Source organism: Ranitomeya variabilis, chromosome 6, assembly GCF_051348905.1.
Source record: "Ranitomeya variabilis isolate aRanVar5 chromosome 6, aRanVar5.hap1, whole genome shotgun sequence".
Classification (NCBI taxonomy): domain Eukaryota; kingdom Metazoa; phylum Chordata; class Amphibia; order Anura; family Dendrobatidae; genus Ranitomeya; species Ranitomeya variabilis.
This window is the reverse complement of record NC_135237.1, coordinates 247,973,996-247,993,387: the sequence shown is the minus strand read 5'-3', so window position 1 is coordinate 247,993,387 and position 19,392 is coordinate 247,973,996. Positions and strand designations below refer to the sequence as shown.

At 41.5% G+C, this 19,392-nt stretch overlaps 1 protein-coding gene across 5 annotated transcripts in view; it reads right to left on the bottom strand.

The window, feature by feature from the left end:
* Positions 1 to 19,392, bottom strand: part of PTPN3 (protein tyrosine phosphatase non-receptor type 3) — a 530,936-nt gene that overhangs the window by 177,616 nt on the left and 333,928 nt on the right. For 4 of the 5 annotated variants that reach the window (XM_077269560.1, XM_077269564.1, XM_077269563.1 and 1 more), the window contains exons 10-11: positions 18,589 to 18,677; positions 14,093 to 14,156 (exon numbers count right to left, since the gene is read on the bottom strand). In XM_077269560.1, the coding sequence (XP_077125675.1) occupies positions 14,093 to 14,156; positions 18,589 to 18,677 (153 nt within the window). Of the gene's footprint in view, positions 1 to 14,092; positions 14,157 to 18,588; positions 18,678 to 19,392 lie in introns of those variants that run through there. The other variant, XM_077269566.1, reaches the window with a different exon arrangement.

The window sequence follows — 19,392 nt, the reverse complement described above, 5'->3', positions numbered from 1 at the left end:
TCCACTAATGACCTCCGGTTAGCATCCTCAATAATCAGAACCTCCCACTCCCGTCTCCAAGACTTTACACGTGCTGCGCCGATTCTTTGGAATGCACTACCTAGGTTAATACGATTAATCCCCAATCCCCACAGTTTTAAGCGTGCCCTAAAAACGCATTTGTTCAGACTGGCCTACCGCCTCAACGCATTAACCTAACTATCCCTGTGTGGCCTATTAAAAATAGAAAAAAACAAAACAAAACACATAATCAGGTTCCTTGCATCGTGTTCTCATACACTTTATGCAGTTAATAGCACTCTGTGTCTGTACTGCTACATACTTAGGCAGTTAACTGGTTCATGCAGCTTTACATGAACACCCGATCCTTACACTATGGCTGGTCCAAATAACTAAAGCAATTGTTACCATCCACCTCTCGTGTCTCCCCTTTTCCTGATAGTTTGTAAGCTTGCGAGCAGGGCCCTCATTCCTCCTGGTATCTATTTTGAACTGTGATTTCTGTTATGCTGTAATGTCTATTGTCTGTACAAGTCCCCTCTATAAGTTGTAAAGCGCTGCGGAATATGTTGGCGCTATATAAATAAAAATTATTATATTATTATTATATGTCTACTTTACATCAGCATAATTTTGGAAACAAAATTTTTTTTTATTAGGGAGTTATAAGGGTTAATATTTGACCAGCAATTTCTCACTTTTACAGCAAAATTTACAAAACCATTTTTTTTTAGGGACCACCTCACATTTGAAGTCATTTTTAGGGGTCTATATGGCAGAAAATGCCCAAAAGTGACACCATTCTAAAAACTGCACCCCTCAAGGTGCGCAAAACCACATTCAAGAACTTTATTAACCCTTCAGTTGCTGCACAGGAACTGAAGAAATGTGGAAGGAAAAAATGAACATTTAACTTTTTTTCACAAACATCTTACTTCAGACCTAATTTTTTTTATTTTCACAAGTGTAAAAAGAGAAAATGAACCACAAAATTTGTTGTGCAATTTGTCCAGAGAATGCCGATACCCCATATGTGGGGGGGGGGGGGGGACCACTGTTTGGGTGCACAGCAGAGCTCAGAAGGGAAGGAGCACCATTTGACTTTTTCAACACAGAATTCCCTGGAATTGAGATCGGACAGCATGTCGCGTTTGGAGAGCCGCTGATATGCCTAAACAGTGGAAACCCCCCACAAGTGACCCCATTTTGGAAACTAGACCCCCTAAGGAACTTATCTAGGTGTGTGGTCAACACTTTGAACCCCCAAGTGCTTCACACAAGTTTATAATGGAGAGCCGAAAAAATTAACAATCTTTTTTTTTTCACAAAAATTATATTTTCACCCCCAATTTTTTATTTTCCCAAGGGTAGAAAGACAAATTGGACCCCAAAAGTTGTTGTGCAATTTGTCCTGAGTATGTCGATACCCCGTATGTTGGGGTAAACCTCTGTTTGGGCGCACTGCGGAGCTCGGAAGGGAAGGAGCGCCGTTTGACTTTTTAATCTCTTAATTGTGAGAGCGGACGCCATTTTGGGTTTGTAGATGTGCCTAACAGCAGAAACCCCCCACAACTGACCCCATTTTGGAAACTACACCCCTCAAAGATTTTAATCAGGGGTATATTGAGCAATTTGAACCCACATGTACGACACAGAGTTTGATAACATTAGGTCGTCATATTGAAAAAATTCATTTTTTTACACAAAAATCTTGTTTTAGACCTGAATGTCTCACTTTTTTCAGAAATAACATCAAAAAGTGGACCCCACAATTCGTTACCCACTTTATTATGAGCGCAGCGATATCCCATATGTAGTCAAAAAGTTCTGTTTGGACAAATTGCAGGGCTTGGACAGAAAGGGGCACAATGTGACAAATTTGCCTTCATTTGAAATAGATTGTTATACTGGCAGAGCCTGTATGGTTCAAGAGCAACAGAAATCCCCCATAAATGTCTTTTTTTTATAAATTGTACCCTCTAATCTATATATCTAGGGAGGTAATGAGTAGTTTGATGCCACCATTTTTTATGCAGTTGATGCAACACAAGCTTGAAAATTTACAATTTGCATTTTTTCACTGTCTTTTTTATGATTCTTTTTTGTAAGTTCTGAGGAACACACCTCAAATTTTGTTTCACTAGTTTTTAAGTGTTCAGAAATATATCCAATATGGCCCCAATGTGAGTACTGGTGACAAAGCAGTGTCTATAATAGATGGCACACCATTTGGTCTTTAGGGTGAAATTGAAGATCCAGGAACCATTCAAAGCTTCTAGAGACATTGAGCAAAAAAGAAAATCCTTCCAGGAATTATTACTCAGAGGGAATCGTGCTCCGAAAACACATTGGCTGACTATAAAATTGGTCTTGCTAACAAAACAGTTGTCCCGCATTTGCGTATATTGTAGCAGGAAGAATAAACTGTACTGGAATGAAGGGCAAAATGTGTAGGAAAATGCAGCCAACTATGTGGCAAAGCGGAGTTTGTTCCAAAGATGAAAGAACACCATCAGGGCTAGAATGGCAGACAATTTCAGAGACTGGTCGTACAACGTCCTTTTAGCTCCATCAATCCCTATATGAGAGACGAATGTGCCAATAGACGTGGTACACCATAGCAAGCTCCCACCAGCCAAGGTCAGAACAGTTACAGTGGGGCAAAAAAGTATTTAGTCATTCAGCAATAGTGCAAGTTCCACCACTTAAAAAGATGAGAGGCGTCTGTAATTTACATCATAGGTAGACCTCAACTATGGGAGACAAACTGAGAAATAAAAATCCAGAAAATCAAACTGTCTGTTTTTTTATCATTTTATTTGCATATTATGGTGGAAAATAAGTATTTGGTCAGAAACAAACAATCAAGATTTCTGGCTCTCACAGACCTGTAACTTCTTCTTTAAGAGTCTCCTCTTTCCTCCACTCATTACCTGTAGTAATGGCACCTGTTTAAACTTGTTATCAGTATAAAAAGACACCTGTGCACACCCTCAAACAGTCTGACTCCAAACTCCACTATGGTGAAGACCAAAGAGCTGTCAAAGGACACCAGAAACAAAATTGTAGCCCTGCACCAGGCTGGGGAGACTGAATCTGCAATAGCCAACCAGCTTGGAGTGAAGAAATCAACAGTGGGAGCAATAATTAGAAAATGGAAGACATTCAAGACCACTGAATCTCCCTCGATCTGGGGCTCCACGCAAAATCCCACCCCGTGGGGTCAGAATGATCACAAGAACGGTGAGCAAAAATCCCAGAACCACGCGGGGGGACCTAGTGAATGAACTGCAGAGAGCTGGGACCAATGTAACAAGACCTACCATAAGTAACACACTACGCCACCATGGACTCAGATCCTGCAGTGCCAGATGTGTCCCACTGCTTAAGCCAGTACATGTCCGGGCCCATCTGAAGTTTGCTAGAGAGCATTTGGATGATCCAGAGGAGTTTTGGGAGAATGTCCTAATGGTCTGATGAAACCAAACTGGAACTGTTTGGTAGAAACACAACTTGTCGTGTTTGGAGGAAAAAGAATATTGAGTTGCATCCATCAAACACCATACCTACTGTAAAGCATGGTGGTGGAAACATCATGCTTTGGGGCTGGTTCTCTGCAAAGGGGCCAGGACGACTGATCCGGGTACATGAAAGAATGAATGGGGCCATGTATCGTGAGATTTTGAGTGCAAACCTCCTTCCATCAGCAAGGGCATTGAAGATGAAACGTGGCTGGGTCTTTCAACATGACAATGATCCAAAACACACCGCCAGGGCAACGAAGGAGTGGCTTCGTAAGAAGCATTTCAAGGTCCTGGAGTGCCCTAGCCAGTCTACAGATCTCAACCCTATAGAAAACCTTTGGAGGGAGTTGAAAGTCCGTGTTGCCAAGCGAAAAGCCAAAAACATCACTGCTCTAGAGGAGATCTGCATGGAGGAATGGGCCAACATACCAACAACAGTGTATGGCAACCTTGTGAAGACTTACAGAAAACGTTTGACCTCTGTCATTGCCAACAAAGGATATATTACAAAGTATTGAGATTAAATTTTGTTTCTGACCAAATACTTATTTTCCACCATAATATGCAAATAAAATGATAAAAAAAACAGACAATGTGATTTTCTGGATTTTTATTTCTCAGTTTGTCTCCCATAGTTGAGGTCTACCTATGATGTAAATTACAGACGCCTCTCATCTTTTTAAGTGGTGGAACTTGCACTATTGCTGAATGACTAAATACTTTTTTGCCCCACTGTAAATGGAAGCCAAAGTTTTGTGTAGCAAGACAGTCGTAAAAACAGTCAAAGTTAGATAAATGGTCAAAAATGTTTGTGAGTAATCAAGTCCCAGAATTCATTTTCAGATGATCTCACTTTTCAAGATCATTTCTGGGGTCCACATTCTAACGCTTATTGACATGGGTACGTGGACGAGAATTTGTTGGAATAGTAGTTTGGTATGGGATTGATCATGTCCTAGAATTTTCAGATGACCTGACTTTGCAAGAACATTTGTGGGGTCCACACTCTAGAGCGTACAGACGTGGGTACGTGGATGAGAATTTGTTGGGATAGTAGTTTGGTATGGGATTGATCAAGTTCTGGAATTAATTGTGAAATGGGGTAAAATGGGATCTATTAATTAAAATATTCTTTATCAAATGTTCTAAATTGTTCTACTGGGGCCACTAAGCAGAAAATAAAAATTATTGAAAAAAAACCAAACTAATAATTGTAGGTGGTGTGGTAGGTCTCAAAACAGGGGGAGATACAAAGGCCTGGTTGGGATGGGCATGTGGGGCAATAGAATCGGGAATCACTCCATCTGCCATGCTTTCTGCAAACTCGGCATCTTTTTTGAGGATACCTTTGGGTGGGAGTAACAGGGACAGGGTGAGGAAAATGGCGTTCTGAAAGTCTCCGGGAATCCTCAGAGTCGAAGGCTTCCCCCGATGCCATTGACTCAAATATGAGGCTCTCTACAACTTTTTCCTGAAAGTGCAGGAACGTAAGTGTTCCTTGGGATTTTTTATACAGGACAAAGCTGTTATATGTGGCAGTTTGAATAAGGTAGATTGCCATCCTTTTTATACCACACCCTGGTCTTCCTCTTGACCAGGTATGGTTGCAGAACCTGGTCTGAGAAGTCTACGCCACCCATATGTTTGTTATAGTCTGTGACGAAGACTGCTTTTTCCTTGTCCCTGGGGCACCCCTCTCTCTGACCGTCACAGTGGTGTCTGTATGCAGTGTGGAAAGCATGTAGACGTCCTTCCTGTCTTTCCACTTCACTGCAAGAAGTTGGTCACTTGCGAGTGAGAATGACGCCCCCCTCTCCAAGCGTCTGGACATCAACTGTGACGGAAGCCCCACTCTGTTTTTCCTCACTGTCCCACAGGCCCTGTATTTGCAGCATGGAGGGATTTGTATAGGGGTATGCTCGTGTAGTAGTTGTCAGTATACACGTGGTACCTTTTATGGAGAAAGGGCGTCATTAGCTCCCAGACAATTTTGCCTGGGATACCAATTGTCTTGGGGCAGTTTGGGGGGTTTATTTGGTGGTCCCTACCTTCATAAATTAGAAAGGTGGACGTGTACCCTGATGAGCTCTCGCAAGTTTTGTATACCGTATTTTTTGGCATATAAGACGCACTTTTTCCCAAAAAAAATTGTGAGGAAAATGGGGGGTGCGTCTTATATTCGGAACGCAGGCTTACCGGCATTGTGGCGGCGACAGAGGTGCGGGCATGATGTGGCACGGTGAGCTGTATGGCGTGAGCAGGTCCCATCCATATTTGAGGTGAATCCGCGGCCCGGTATTGATGGAGAGCAGCAGCGCTGGTGAGTTACGGTATTTTCCGGTGGCGGCGGCCATCTTGCTGAGGCCGCGCGTGCGCAGATTCACTACTCTGCGTCCCAGGGCTTCAGGAAAATGGCCGCGGGAGGCCGCGCGTGCGCAGATGGAGATCGCGGCGGCCATTTTCCTAAAGCCGAGATCTCAATCTGCGAACTCGGCTTCAGGAAAATGGCCGCCGCGATCTCCATCTGCGCACGCGCGGCCTCCCGCGGCCATTTTCCTGAAGCCCAGGGACGCAGAGTAGTGAATCTGCGCACCCGCGGCCTCAGCAAGATGGCCGCCGCCACCGGAAAAATCCTTAACTCACCCTGCTCTGCTGCTCTCCATCAATACCGGGCCGCGGATTCACCACATATATGGATGGGACCTGCTCACATCATGCCCGCACCTCTGTCGCCGCCACAATGCCGGTAAGCCCGCCGCCACCAGGAAAACCACCCAGCTCTGCTGCTCTCCTTCACTACTGCTGTGGCGTCACCTCAAATGTGGAAGGGACCCTGGCCGCTGCCACCTGAGGAAGTGACCGCACGTCTGCCACCGCCACAGCAACCTCCCCATGGACACCAGGCCATGGCATCGCCCACCTAAGCAGGATGGGACCCTGCTCAGGTGCACGCCGTTCCGCCCACCGCACCTCAGCATCACCTCACCTCTGCCACCACCATGCCTCCTGTGACCCTGCTCTGCCACTGCCTGCCCTCAGGTAAGAGATCTTAAATTTGGACAATAAGACGGACCCCCATCTTATAAAAAATCTTTTTTTCTGCATTTTTCACCCCAAATTTGGGGTGTGTCTTATAGTACGGTGCGTCTTATATGCCAAAAAATACGGTAATTTCATGCCGTATTTGGCTCTCTTGGAGGGAATAAATTGGCGGAATGACAGACGGCCCTTGTAGCTCATCAAGGACTCGTCGACTGCCACATTTTGCTCTGGGGTATAGGAATTTAGAAACAAAGTTTTTAGGAGGGAAATTAGGGGTCTCAATTTATTTAGCCGATCGTAGTTGGGGTCAGTTCTTGGGAGAGCTTGGGAATTGTCACTGAAGTGGAGGAATCTCATCAGGGCTTCGCAACGGACTCGGGACACGATGGCTGCAAATACAGGGGTGCAGTGGACAGCTTTTGTTGCCCAGTAAGAGCGGAGTGTGTTTTTTTTTTTTTACTAAGCCCATATTCAAGGTGAGGCCTAAGAATTTGTTTATTTCGGGGACATTTGTGGGGATCCAGGAACGGGAATGAAAGGCAGTGGGTTTTTGGGAAATATATTGCCAGGCATAAAGGTTTGTTTGGTGGACGATTAAATTGCAGGACTTCGGGGCTAATGAAAATTTGAAAAAAATCAATAGGGGTGAAATTGGCGACATCTACTTTTATTCCAGGGGCTGCAGAAAAAGGGGGAATTTGAGGGGAAAATGAGGTGTCATTATACCACAGCGGTGGGGGGACTGCGGTACTTGGTCCTGCCTCTGAAGCTTCAGCAGTGATGACCGACTCCACTACCACCGGGCTGGGGGATCCCGTGGAGGAAGAGTCGTCATCGCTGTCTGAAAGCTGCTCAGCTTCAGAGGCAGATTCTGTTTCGCTGCCGGAGCAAAGCAGGCTGTAAGCTTGCTCCACGCTGAAAGTTCTGCGGGCCATTTTATTTATTTCCTCTGCTAACCCTAATATGCGTAACCCTACCCCTAAAAAAATGTAAAAAAAATTAGAAATTTTTATTTTTTATTTTTATAATCCTCTGCTGATGATGCACGGATTACGGAGAACGGGGGTGGGTAAATGGGATGCTGGCGGATGTCGAAATATGTTTTTGATAACTGACAGGGCAGCACTTGAAATGTAGTCTCTCTCTCTTCTCTCCCAGAACAACTACAAGGAGAGAAGAGAGAGGTACAGCCCAAGTGCTGCCATATTTATCAAATATTAGGGGTTTTGATCACTGTGATAGGACATATCACAGTAATCAAAACCCAGCAGCCAATGAGAAAATTCTCACTGGTTGCTGAGTGTCTGCTGGCAGATCTTGGCGGCCGCACTGCGCATGCGCCCATTTTCTTCCAGCAGAGAAGAAGAAGGGGGGCCGGGAGCTGTGGGCTGGGGACCTGGGACCGGGGGACATCACCTGCGGGGGACTTCTAGGTACCGTGGGGGGCTCGGGGGACTCTATTTCTCTCTCCTCTGATGTGCGATCACATCAGAGGGGAGAGAAATGCAAAGCAAACTTTTTTTTTTTTTTTTTTACATGTTATATGCTGTATGAGCGATCGCAACCCCGGGGGTCTGTAAAGTGCGAATCGCACTTGGGGTCGGTTTTTACCGACCCCAATACACTGGCGGGGGAAGCTAGATTTTGGCGGGCGCATCTGCACATGCGCCCGCCATTTTGGAGCCCAGAGGAGACGGAGGAGGGTCGGGGACCGAGGGGGCATCTTTTCCGGTAAACAAGGTACCGTGGGGGGCTCGGGGGACCCTATTTTTCTCCCCTCTAATGTGCGATCACATCAGAGGGGAGAGAAAGAAAACGCAAGTCCGGATTTTTTTTTTTGCGATCGCCGGTAAACGGTTAATTAGCGGCGATCGCAAAAGCGGGGTCGGTAAAAACCAACCCGAATCATGTTCTCTGGGGTCTCGGCTACCCCCGGCAGCCGAGACCCCGGAGAAAATCGGACTCTGGGGGCGCTATTTACTTTTTCCACTTTTTTTCTGTGGTTTAAGTACCCTTAATGACCTCCGTTAAAAGGCGTATCGGCGGTCGTTAAGGGGTCAAAATAACCAATAAATTTCGTTCAACTTCACAACTGTGTTCCACTTGTTGATTCTTCACCAAAAATTTACATTTGGTATCTTTATGTTTGAAGCATAATATGTGGGAAAAGGTTGAAAAGTTCCAGGGAGCCAAATACTTTCGCAAGGCACTGTATTTCCCCTCTTCAGAGCCGCTGAGTGCAACGATCGCTGTTGTGCCGTCAATGTGCCATAAGTGCTGTAGTCAATGCCAGACAACATGAGCAATGGTGGAGACTTGCTAGTGGATGCAAGGAAGGTGAATACAGAACAATTTGTTTATTTAAAATAACCTGCCCAGGGACATTCATTTTCTGAAAGGGAATAATATCTTTTCATCTGGACCAAATCCACCAACTCCATTTGCTGATATGCAGTCCGAAGCTTGCAAGGAACCTCTACCATGCTTCGCTCTTGCTTGCAAACACTCATTATTGCACTGAACGTCTGTGCTCAGTTATCCAAGTTGTTTGGAACAACTTCTATATGCTGTTCTTTCAATACGTGTGTGCAAGTGTACCTAGGAGAATTAATGCTGTTTTTAAGGCAAAGGGTGGTCATACCAAATATTGATTTGATTTAAATCTCTCTTTTGTTCATTTACTTTGAATTTTGTTAACTGATATAGATAACTATTAACAGACTTATTTTTAAAGCATTCTTACTTTGCTGCATTTTCTCTACATCTACCTAAACCGTTTGCACAGTAATGTATACAGTACTAGTCAAAAGTTTGGGCACACTTGTTCATACAATAATTTTCTTTGTTCTTCCTGGAATGTGCACTTGAGAGATTCATTCTGAAGGCATCAAAACCACAAAGAGAAACATATGGAAACGCGGAGTAAAGAAACACGTGAAACAAACTAGAATATGTGATCAACCTTCTAGTCTTCTAAGTATCCCCCTTTTACTCAGATGACTGTCTTACACATCCTTGACATTATCTCAACCAGTTTCATTAACAAATCAAATTAAATAGCTTATAATGAACAGCTATGCCTCATCAAGAGGTCATTTGTGGAATCACTGGCTTTCAGAAAGTGTTTGCAACAACCGGGTGTGTTTTACAGATGTTGACACAGTTCCATACCATGCTGAGCCCTATTCCACAACTGTGATATGCCAGAATATAGAAAGAACCACTTGGCTAAGTAAGGAGAGAAAACTATCCATCAATACTTTAAGAAATACAGATGGATCAATCAATCAGTAAAATTGTTTGAACTTGAGGATACCTTCAGGAGTCTATCATGAAAAACATCAATCACGATGAAAAAACGGGCTTTCATGAGGACGACTTCAGGAAAAAAGATCAAGATTTAGCTCTGTATGGAGGATAAATTCATTAGATTTTCCATCCTCAGAAACCACAAACTAGTAGCACCTCAGATAAGAGCCATCATAAATGATGCACAGAAATCAAGTAGCAGACACAACTCAACATCAACTATCTAGAGGAGACTGTGAGAATCTGGTCTTTATGGTATAAGTGCTGCAAAAAAGCCACAACTGAGGAGCTCAAACAAGAAAATACTTTTTTGGGCCAAGCTATACAAGGTCTGTTCATTAGATCAGTAGAAATCTGTACTGTAGTCCAAGTCAAAATTTGAGATGTTTGATATCAACAGATGGTTTCAATATGCGTGGTGCCCACAGTGAAACATGGAGGAGAGGAGTGAGAGTGTGAAGGTGACATGGTTGGCAATTTATTCAAATTCCAAGCACACTTACCCAGTAAGACTACAACAACATTCTGCTATGTCGTGCCATTCAATAAGATTAGCATTAAGTAGGACCTTCATCTGTGTTGAAACAATACAATGACCCAAAACACACCTCTTGTGTTGCGTCAGATCTCATGGCTTTCACAATTACCCGATCTCAACCCAACTGAGATGGTTTGGAATGGATGGAACACAAAGTACAGACAAAGCTGCCAATAAGTGCTCAGCACCTCTGACAAATCCTGTTGGAAATCTATTCTAGCTGACTACCTAATGAAGCTATTCTAGAGACTGCCAAAAGTGTGTAAAGCTTTCATTAGAGTAAAAGAGGGTGACTTTGAGGAATCTATGGTTTAACATAAATTCTGGTATGTTTCAAGGGTGTTTTTTAATCCTTATTTCCATATGTGTTCCTTTGTGGTTTTGCTGCCTTAAGTTGTGCACATTCCAATAAGAACAAAGAAACCGCATGAATAGGTGTCCAAACTTTTGAGGGGTAAACGTGTGTGTATATATTTAGAGTTTCCAGATCATGAGCATATACAAAAGTTGGACATAGAAATAATAAATATATATATCAACACAAAGTTTCCAGTTATTTTATGTGTGGATTAAAGGGAACCTGTCAGCAGGATTGTGCACAGTCACCCACAGACAATGTCAGGTCGGCACCGTTATACTGATTAAAATGCTACATGGGTTGATGAAATCCATCTTGTGGTTGTTGTTTAATCTTTATTTTCAATTGTGAGTTAATGATATGCTTGTGCCTGTGGAGGAGGGCCTGTGGGGGGGTCTTCATGTGGTGCTCTGCTAAGGTATTCATATTGAAGACTGCTGACAGATCACTGATTCCTGAGTGACCTTTCCCGTAGTTAACACCTACTGTTCAAGCACGGATACCAAACATGAACTTCACCAGGAAGTCTGTGATACTGTCCGGGTTCGGCCCCCTGAACACCAGATGTTTGCTGCGCTGTCATGTGTATGACAGCGTGGCAAACCTTGCTTATAATTGGCGGTAAAATCATTACCGCTGATCAGACAGCTGCGGTTCCCACGCTGTCAAATGACAGCATGAGCCCGCAGCTGTGATTGGAGGTAAAAAGTTTACCTCTGGTCACTTGTGTCGTGCCGATGGGACTACTGCTTCCATCACCCTATGCCTGCTGCTGTTACTAACAGCGAGAGCAGGTGGCGGCTGATGGGAGTATTCGTCGGCTGGCACGGGCACTCTAAATAAATAATAAATAAAAAAAAAAAAAGCGTGGGTTCCCCTGTACTTTTGAGAACCAGCCAGGCAAAACTGACAGCTGGGGGATGCAACACTCAACTGTCAGCATTAGCAAGGTTGGTTATCAAGAATAGGGGGATTCCCACACTGTTTTCTGAAATTATTTGAAAAAAATAATTTAAAAAACCCTGTGGGGTCCCCCACATTTTTGACAACCTGCCTTCCTAAAGCAGACAGCTGAGGGCTGATATTCTCAGGTAAGGGGCGATTGATATTGTCTCACCTCCCCCAGCCTAAAAATAGCAGCCCACAGCAGCCCAGAAAATGCGCATCTATTAGATGCATTAATTCTGGCACTTTGCCCGGCTCTTCCAATTTGCCCTGTGGCGGTGGCAAGTGGGATTCATATTTATGGGGTTGATGTCACCTTTGTATTGCCCGGTGACATCATGTTCATGGGTTTGTAATCGAGAGGCATCTATAAGACACCTATCCATTACTAATTCTACAGTTATATTGTAAATAAACACACAGCCAGAATAAAGTCATTAAATTGAATGAATGACAAAGACACTTTTAATGATTCTAAATTAAACCATACTCACGTCATCATCCATTCCATTAAAGCGCTCGTCTCCTGTAATTAAACAAAAATAAAAAAACTCATATCCCTCACCTGTTCTTCATTCTGTCCCACGCTGTAATCCATGTCTGGGAGATAAACAGTTTTCAACCTGGACGGTGCCAAGATGTGACCATCCAGGCTGAGAATCTCCAATGAATGAGCTACTGCGAGAACAACATCAGTGAGCAACAGTGACGTCATCGATGTTACCACTGGTCAATGAGTCTGCGTTCAAGGCGGGGCCCCTAAACTGTGGAGACCTCTGTGAGATCACCACTACCACAGTGAGAAAAAGCCTCACGATGAAGCAGTGAGTTCACCGCAGATCACCGGGAGAAATTTCTCACAGTGAACTGCAGTGAACTCCCTGAGCTCAGCGCTGCACCATGAGACTTTCTCACTGTGCTAGCGGGGATCTTACCAAGGTCACTGCAGTTCAGGGACCCAGATGGGAATGCAGCCTCAGTGACCGGCAGTAACCTTGATGACGTCACCACTAGTCACTGATGCTGCGCTCGCAGCAGCTCATTCACCCAGTGGTTCTCAGCCTGGACGGTCGCACCTTGGCACCTTTCAGTTTAAAAACTCTTTATCCCTAGACATGGATTACGGCGTGGGACAGAACGACAGACAGGTGAGTTATATGGTTGGCTTTTATTTTTGTGTTATTACAGGAGACGAACAGCTTCAGAACAGTCCGATTGGCTAAGATGTGCGTCAAGGTGTGACGCTGTCCTGATCAGTGTCCCTGAGTAATATTAACTATTGACTGCTATTTCTTGGATTATGTATTATGCTACCATGACTATCAGTATTCAACTCCGTCTGATCTGTATCATTGGCATTGCTATAACTATATGTGCACATCAATATGTAGACTGATCTAGAGAAGGTCTGCTTACTGCAATGTTTTACATTTGATACCCATCTAGGCACACCCTATCTAAATACGTCAAAGCTTATTAGCTGTGCAGCATGTACTCACGATGACCTCCATTACCTCCCAGCATCTGTCTATTTAAATGAATAAATGCTATTTTGCACAGTGCACCTGTCACTGTTGATAGGAGTATATATATGCGTCATATCCATGTAAAAAAAAGTTATATATCCCACTATGTAGAACACATTACTATAATTAGACAATCAGACATATTCATGCCTCTTTCTTGAACAGTAAGTCACATTAGGAGATCTATCTCTTTGATATGCATTTTTTTAAACTGTATCCCGGACACCTTTTGTTTCAGTTTTTTGTTCCCTATCTGGGTAGTTTGCATCCCTGGATTTTATTATACATGTTTTATTATATTTATAAAAATTTGCTCATTTAAACCTTAGTCAGTGGAGGATCCTTTTTTCGTTATAGGTTATTTCTGAGGGATAAGTTGGAGTTTTCATTGGCACATAATATTTTTGATCACTTTTTATACAGAGTGAACAAAAAACAGCAATTCAGAAATACATTTTTGATTTTTTTATGCAGTTCACCGTGTTGTTAAAGTGATAAGGCAGTTTTATTCCTCGGGTCAGAACGATTACAGCGATACCACATTTAAAACTTTTTTTTTTTCCAAATCTACACAATAAAACCAACTTTACAGCTGTAATATGCTTATTCTGAAAGCTATAACTTTTTTACTTCACTGGTGACGGGGCTGTATAGCAGCTTGTTTTTTGCGGGACAAGATGACAATTTGCAGCTTTCCCATTTTTATTGATGATGCTACACATGCACACAATTCAACAGTTCAACAAATGGCTTCAAGTACTCTGTCTTTAGAGAAAGATGATTGATTGCCACGGACACAATTATTTGAATTTTGTATTATGTGTTCATGAGAGAAAAATAAGTCACTTACATGTTTCGGACGCTGCTGTATGAAAAACTTTTTTCTTTTGAAAGAGATTTTCAAAATGTTTACCCTAAAAAAAAAAAAAAAAAAATTGTAGAAAACGTTTCTCTAAAGTTTAATATATATATATATATATATATATATATATATATATATATATATATATATATATATATATATATATATATATATATATATATATATATATATATATATATATATATATATATATATATATATATATATATAAAAGTCAGAAACACAACGATTATATTGCAGAGGTTTTCTGTTTTCAGGAAAGTTGTGTTTCCAGATAATTGTACTTTACTCACCTTACCCTTGTTCTAAGTATTCGCTGCTGGTGTCTATTATTGTCTTCAGCACTGATGTCATATAAGCAGCGCTGCAGTCAATTACTGAGCTCAGTGGCTGGCCTCAATGATTAGCTGCAGCATTGGCAACATAACAATAGTGCTGCAGACAACACAAAATACCAGGAACAGAGGCAAAGACATGGCACTGGACCCGGGGAGGGTGCGTAAAGCTCAGTTTGTTTTTCTTTTGTTTGTTTTTTTTACATCAAATTGTGCCTGGTGACAACTTGCTTGCTTGAAAATGGAAAAGCTCTGTCCAATTTAGGAAAAAAAATTAAGGCACGGATGGGCTTAAAGTTTTGCTATGGAATCTGCTAGTAGCATAATATAAAGAAACACAGAATTCCGCCAGATAATCTACCATAAATCTCCAACTCAAATAATCTGTATCGTACATGTAACTACACGTTCACATAATCTTCTTTCACTGTCACTTTAGCTATATATCTTTCACTGTCACTTTTGCTATATTAGCATGCACATGGTCCGGTTATCATCTGCGGACGCACCACACTGTGTTGGCTAGTGCACATGCCCAGGATCGCGGCATCAGGACCTTCCAGACGCGCCCACTGTGTCAGCACGTGATCGCCGTCGCCATGCGACGGTGGATCGCCTGCGTTCTACGGGCGCTGCAGGAAGGATCCTCATTGATGCGGCGACACCCGCGCATGTGCCGACTCATAGCCGGTGCTTCCTTTCATGACCATTCTATTGGCCGGACTACACTATATAAAGCGACACAAACATGACCTAAGCCACGCCTCCTGACGAAGATCGGTAAAATGCACGTTGAGGCAGCAGGCTGGGGTCTTGGTCTCACACCACATGTAGGTAATATGAATATTCTTACTGAATAGTTTACAGCGCAGTCTTACATTTTGTATTCTTTCTTGCTTAGCACTTTTTGCATCTTGCACTATTGCACTTTATATTCTATGGACTATCCTTGGATTTATTAGGCTAATTTTTAGGCCATTTATATCTGTGCTGTTTATTATAGTATGTATATATATGCATATGCACCTACTATACATGTACTTATTACCATGATTTGGTCTCTATTCTGATGCAGGTGTAGTGGTGCTAAGACTTCTGGGCTGTGTATAACGCTGCCTACATCTTTGACTGGCAGCCTCCTGTCTACACACTGTGCACTGTCAGCAGTCTGCCAATCAGTGGTGGGGGTGCGGTTACACAGATCAGCCTGACTTGCCTGCACAGGAGACCTAGTCCTATAGTGAAAATCTCCTACTCATAAAACACTGATTGAATTGAAACTACAACACACATTCTTGTAATCACGCTCTCAGCTCCAACACTAATCTGCTCTCAGATTAAATAGTAAAACCTGCTGACAGAGTCCCTTTAAAATAAAAATGGTGCCATACTCACCTACCAGCACCTCAGTGGATCCAGTGTAGGCCACTCTGGAGACCTTTGCCGGCTCCACATGCAATGCTTGCTCCATTTGGAAGTCACAAGATTGCATCTGATGATGCACTCTTCTAATTACATGACCTCTGCAGCTAATCATAGGATGCAACACAAACATCCGGAGAAGCATGGGCTCCATCTGCAATGGAGCTTTAAGGCGAGAATGCCATAGTTTCTTATTTTAAGTTCATCCATGTTTTATTTGTTTTCCTTTATCGGACAACCCTTTTAAGTCATAGTTACACAGTTATAGCTTCTGATTGAACATTGTAATATCTAATAAAAAATATAAAATTATGAAACATGCCACTTTATATCTATGGTATTATAATTCTACTTTTGTGGATGAGATTTATTTTTAAATCTGAAGGTATGGAGAAAACATGCAGCGTAAATTCACTGGTGCTGTGAATTTTAATAATCAGAACGTTACTTAACCTTCCAAGAAATATTAAACTAATTTGTAAGTAATTGTCATAAAAATTTAAGTAAATGACTGTTTTACAGGAAAGGTCAAGTAAGGCAATGTTTAAGAGTATGGTAGTAAAAATGTTGCGTTTTTTAGGGGTTTTTTGGGTGCGTATTAAATGTACTTTTTCTACAGTACATGTTTAATGAAGTTAGTCCTATGGACTATTAAACAAAAATAGCTATTAAAAACGTTGCGGCTTTTGAAGCACTTTTGCACATTCCCATTGCTTTACATGTGTGAAAAAATGCTGCAAAACGCTGAAAGAATTGACATGCAGATTTAAAAAAAAAACAGTTCTCAAATTCAGTCAGTAAAAAAACCCAAGTGTGCGTATTAGATTTCTGACATCTCATGGCTTTTGCTGGTACTGTAAAAAAGCAGCTTTTATTTGCATAAAAAAAGCACAGAAAATATATGCTGCAAAAACGCTGCTTGCATGTGAACATGCAAAACTCTCTTGAAAGTAAGCATGCATCACGGAGAGAGGGATGACGAGAGTTATACTTAGTGGGCGAGTTGAGAAAGGGGCAGTATGAACAGAAAAGGGGAGCGTCACTAGCAGGACAAAAATTGAACATATGGGATTCAGCTTATTCACAAGTAACTGGAAATAAGCCTACATGTGTGAATACGGAGAGACTTTTCAGTCAAAGAGATCAAGGTAAAACATACAAGGCTCCAATGTTGCAGCCACACTCTGGTTCATGGCGCTTGTCATTTGGGCAGAATGAATAAAGTGTCATGTTCTTTTCAGTCTACACTACAGTTTCAGTCAATGTTCTGCCCCGGCTTCTCCAGGTCCACCGGCGAGTGTCCACGGCAGTTCTGGGCATGGACTTCAGCGCTGATGTTACATCGACACCAATCAGTACACCAAATGGCCTAGCTCACAGATTTTCTGTTATGGTGCCAACGTGACATCGGCATCACATCCAATTCCAGACACTGGGAGCAGCGGCAGACACTCTCTGATGGACCTGGGAAGGTGAGTGCAGCGCCGTTTTTTGTTTTTTAACAAAGTATAGTCAGGCACAACATTAACTGACAGGGACAACTCCTTTAACACATCTTATCACATCACATTAATATGTTCTACATTTCATCAGGGGTCATTTTAATATTCAAAAACTATACCTAAATGTGCCTTTTAGTGTTCATATTTCTTGGGAGGCACAATGGCATAATGCAGCGTCAAACGAAAAATAATAATAATCAGATCAAACAGAGCCAAGGTTTCATCTTTTATATTATTTTAGTCTTATTAACAGAACAGATAAGCCCATGGGAACCTCCTCATACTGTTTTGGGCATATACAACATCAGCATGTGAAAGTGACCTTATACTATTGCAATAGTTATCATTTAGTACCATTTTCCTGGCATAATATTTGAATGTGTAGTAACATATACAAATACAGACTGAGTTAACTTGACCCCATTATGATTTTTTTATATATTTCTTCACATGCAACATGGTAAACAAGCTCGTATTAGTGTTTTACTTATAGAAACATGTTGATTGTATTTGTAATGATTAACTTTCAATTTTCTAAACGGTCTGTAAAAAATCTTAGCCATTTGTAATTTTTGACCAATTTGTCAGGAAAAAAAAATAAAATGGCAACTGAGATTTATAGGGAATCTGTCAGCAGGTTTTTATGATATAGCCAAAGAGAAGCTGAATCCAACGATGTATCACATTACTGGGTGCAGCCGTTCTGACACAATTTCGATATTTTAGACTTTGAACTAAGCTGAGCTGAGAAAAATGCCCCATCCCACACCAGGCTCTCTGTGTATGCAAAGTCCATAGACAGTGAGCTGCTTATCACATGAGGGGGCGTGGTCAGACTCCTGTAGTCCAGTAATGTTAATCTCTTAGGAAAAATCCTTCACAGTTAGTAAACAACAGCACGCGCTATGACAAGTGACACATTCCTGTATTCTGCGTTTCATCCTCTATCTCCTGCTTTCTTTAGTTTACATAGAAAAAACCTGCTGACAGATTCCCTTTAACATGCTACAGGAATGTACATTATATCTGATCTAGATAATCTTGAATCAAAAGTAACAGCAATAAAACCTGTGTATAGTAAAATTTACAAAACTGAATAAAAACATTGGCAATACTAGTACATCAAATGTAAATTCAACACTGTTGAAAATGAATCAGCATAAAAGGTTACCATATATATATATATTTATAAAAATGTTTTTACCAGGGATAAAAGCTGGTACAAATCAGTTTCCTATAAACTGCTATACCACCAGAGGCTATTCCAATTATTAGATCCAAGTTATGGAGATCCTAGAGAGAAAATAAATAAACATTATAAATAAAGTAACATTAGTGCCATTATTTAGAACGCCAGTTTAAATGCAATTGCTAATGTCCAGGATTACGCAGCCTGCGCCAATGCTACAAAAGATTGACCAATAGTTTCAGGCTTTGTTTGCACAATATTTGACAAAAATTTGTATAAAATTAAAAAAAAAAAATCTTATACTTTAAAATGATAAATTACTTTTGGGCATAGGTTGATGAAAATCATGCCAGCTTAACACAGAACCATACACTCTATTTATTCAAAAGAATAGTCTAATTGTTGGCCTGCAAAACCTGAAGGCATTGACATCCATTGTAGGAATAGTGGTGGGATGAAGGCTGGAATAAGTACAAAAGTAAAAAATATCCCTTAGGGCTTGCTCTTATATGCATGAAAAAAAAAGAAAAAAAAATTGCTCTGCTGTTGATCCAGAAAAGTAGGATAAGTGTCATGAGAGTACAATGCGATCTTTCTCAACTAGCATTCGTATGACATGTGTATGCAATGCGTTTTTAACATCAGCTTTTACATATTGTCATTCTCTATATCATTTAAAGCTAGTTTACAAACTAATAAAGCAATCTTATATACAGCAATAGATAGATAGGATACAATAGATAGAGGTCAGTGAGGTACATAATCAGTGCTTAGTGTGTATAGATTTCTGTACTCTTATTTGGCTAATAAATTAACAAA